The 2167-nt window shown below is 40.5% G+C and overlaps 1 protein-coding gene across 1 annotated transcript in view; it reads left to right on the top strand.

The window, feature by feature from the left end:
* Positions 1 to 1308: 1308 nt before the first annotated feature.
* LOC107100388 (atrial natriuretic peptide receptor 1-like) overlaps positions 1309 to 2167 on the top strand; it is an 18097-nt gene continuing 17238 nt past the window's right edge. Inside the window, exon 1 of the mRNA XM_015398846.1 lies at positions 1309 to 1557. Coding sequence (XP_015254332.1) covers positions 1309 to 1557 — 249 coding nt within the window. The remainder of the gene's footprint in view (positions 1558 to 2167) is intronic.

Consider the following 2167-nt stretch of genomic DNA (forward strand, 5'->3'; position numbering starts at 1 on the left):
TCTCATCCCACTATCAATGTGTTAGATATCACTCACACGATGAACTACATGGCTGCAGCTGTTTCAAGCGATTTTCTCTGCATGCCAGCTACATATTTCTCCGGTTGAGAGGATTTTTATTGCCCTAGAAGATTATTGCCCTAAAAAGATTGGATTGTAGAAATTAGTGTTAAAGGGTCACAGAGAGTTGTTGGAATAAAGGTGTCATTCTTAAATGATTTGTTGATATAATAATTGAATCCTAAATTATTTGTTTTGTTCTAATTTCAGTGGAAGTATAAATGCTTCCAAACCTGATTGAGAAGTCAGGCTCCCATTCAGATATGGCTTGACGGGAGCCCGAAGGTTTGGATAAGGATCTAAACTTTAAAGTGGTCAAGAACATCTGCAAACCTCAAGCTTAAGAAAGTACTGTGACAACAATCAGTGGTTGTGTTCTTGTGTTTCAGGTGTTTCATGTTTTCTCAGTCTGGCAGCAGTCGCTCCGTCCGTCGGATTTTGACAGCCTGCCTCCTCTCCTTCCTGGCGTTGCTTGGCTCTGTATCCCTCGACCTCAGCTCCAACTTTGATTTACTAGATGCCACAGAAGCTGCATACAATGAGCTGACTTCATGCAGGACAATAGCTCTCCTGCAACTCATAAGTGAACTTCAGAAGATTAGGCATTTATTGGCCAAAGACACAAGCAATGAGACCCTGTCATCAGGTTTCCAGCCAATAGATCACCTCTGTGCTAAAATGTTGAACCTCCAAAGGTTTTCTTGCAGTGCTGAGTTGTCTGTTTTTTGCCTGCAGATGAAGAGAAGCATACAGACATTTCTAAATGCCACCCTGGATACAAACAGCCCAATTTCACTTTTCACTCAGGTCATAGAGAGACTTTTGAACACCTGGGGCTCAGTAGAAGCTGATTTAGATGATGCCAAACAAAACTCTAACTGGAGAGATATTCTGTCTGCCAGACTTCTAGTAACATTCATAGAACTTAACTACCAGCTGATGCTCTATCACAACACTGGGACTCCTGCTGACTTTCAGCTCAGATGGACTCAAACACTGAGCTATCTGAGTTTGTGTAAAGTAATGTCAGAGCAACTGAACTGCTGCTGGTCAGAAAATATAGAGCTCAAAATAAACCGGAGTCTAAAAGCTCCACATGTGTCTATTTTGGACCTGAGTCCATGGAAGATCTCTGGAACAGGAAATAGGCTTCTTTCAGGGACTCCCACGGGAATTCAGGCTCTGATAAAAGCACAGCAGTGTTTGTTTGATCGTGCATCCCTGGCTCTCCGGCTGGCATCTCGATCCATGTCTTCAGTCCTCAGCATGAGGATCTGCCTGCTCGCCATGGCGTGCCTCATCTACCCTGTGGTGATGTTCTCCTTCAAGCAGATGACAGAGTGGATAGAGAACTATGCTCAAAGCTTGACGGAGAAAACTGAGGATCTGAAGTGGCAGAGGAAGCTGGCTGAAGATCTGCTGCACCAAATGCTGCCAAAGTCGGTTGCCAAGCAGCTGAGGAAGCAAAGACAGGTTGAAGCTGAGAGCTATGAAAGGGTGAGTGCAATCACAATTAATTAGAACTATAAGAATTTAAAAGCATTTTTGTGTGTTACCTGTTTAAAAACAAAGTGTTTTCCAAAAGCTATAATTTAAATTTCTATCAGAAACATTTTTATTGGTCAAGTTTGGTTTCCATCACTCACATTGTATCAACTTTCATTTAAAATATAAAAAAAAACTTCAGGGACAATTAGAAATATGCATAAAGGAGCAGTATTTACATGTGTTTGTTACTTAGAGTCTTAATCTTTTCTATAAAAAAAGAAAACCGTGTTTTGATTATTTGTTTTTCTATGTATTTCATTTTAATAATACTTTATTAATCCCAATGAAAAAGGAAGTGAAATGCTGTTGTAATATTATAGGGGTTTCTTCAGGGAGGTGTAGATGTTGATTGTTGTAGGCATGAAGGGTCTCTCTAGTGAATTATCATATATACGTGAAGGCAGAAAGATGAGCAGTAAAACTCAATTTGGTGGGATTCTGATTTATCTAGAAATTAGTCATGTTTTTTATATTTTGGGAGGAAGCTGGAGAACCCGAACAGAACCAAAGCATGGACCTGCAAACTGCTTGCAGAAAGACTGGGTTTCAAGCTGGGATT

This window comes from Cyprinodon variegatus, unplaced genomic scaffold (genome assembly GCF_000732505.1).
Source record: "Cyprinodon variegatus isolate N-32 unplaced genomic scaffold, C_variegatus-1.0 Scaffold966, whole genome shotgun sequence".
Taxonomy (NCBI): Eukaryota; Metazoa; Chordata; class Actinopteri; order Cyprinodontiformes; family Cyprinodontidae; genus Cyprinodon; species Cyprinodon variegatus.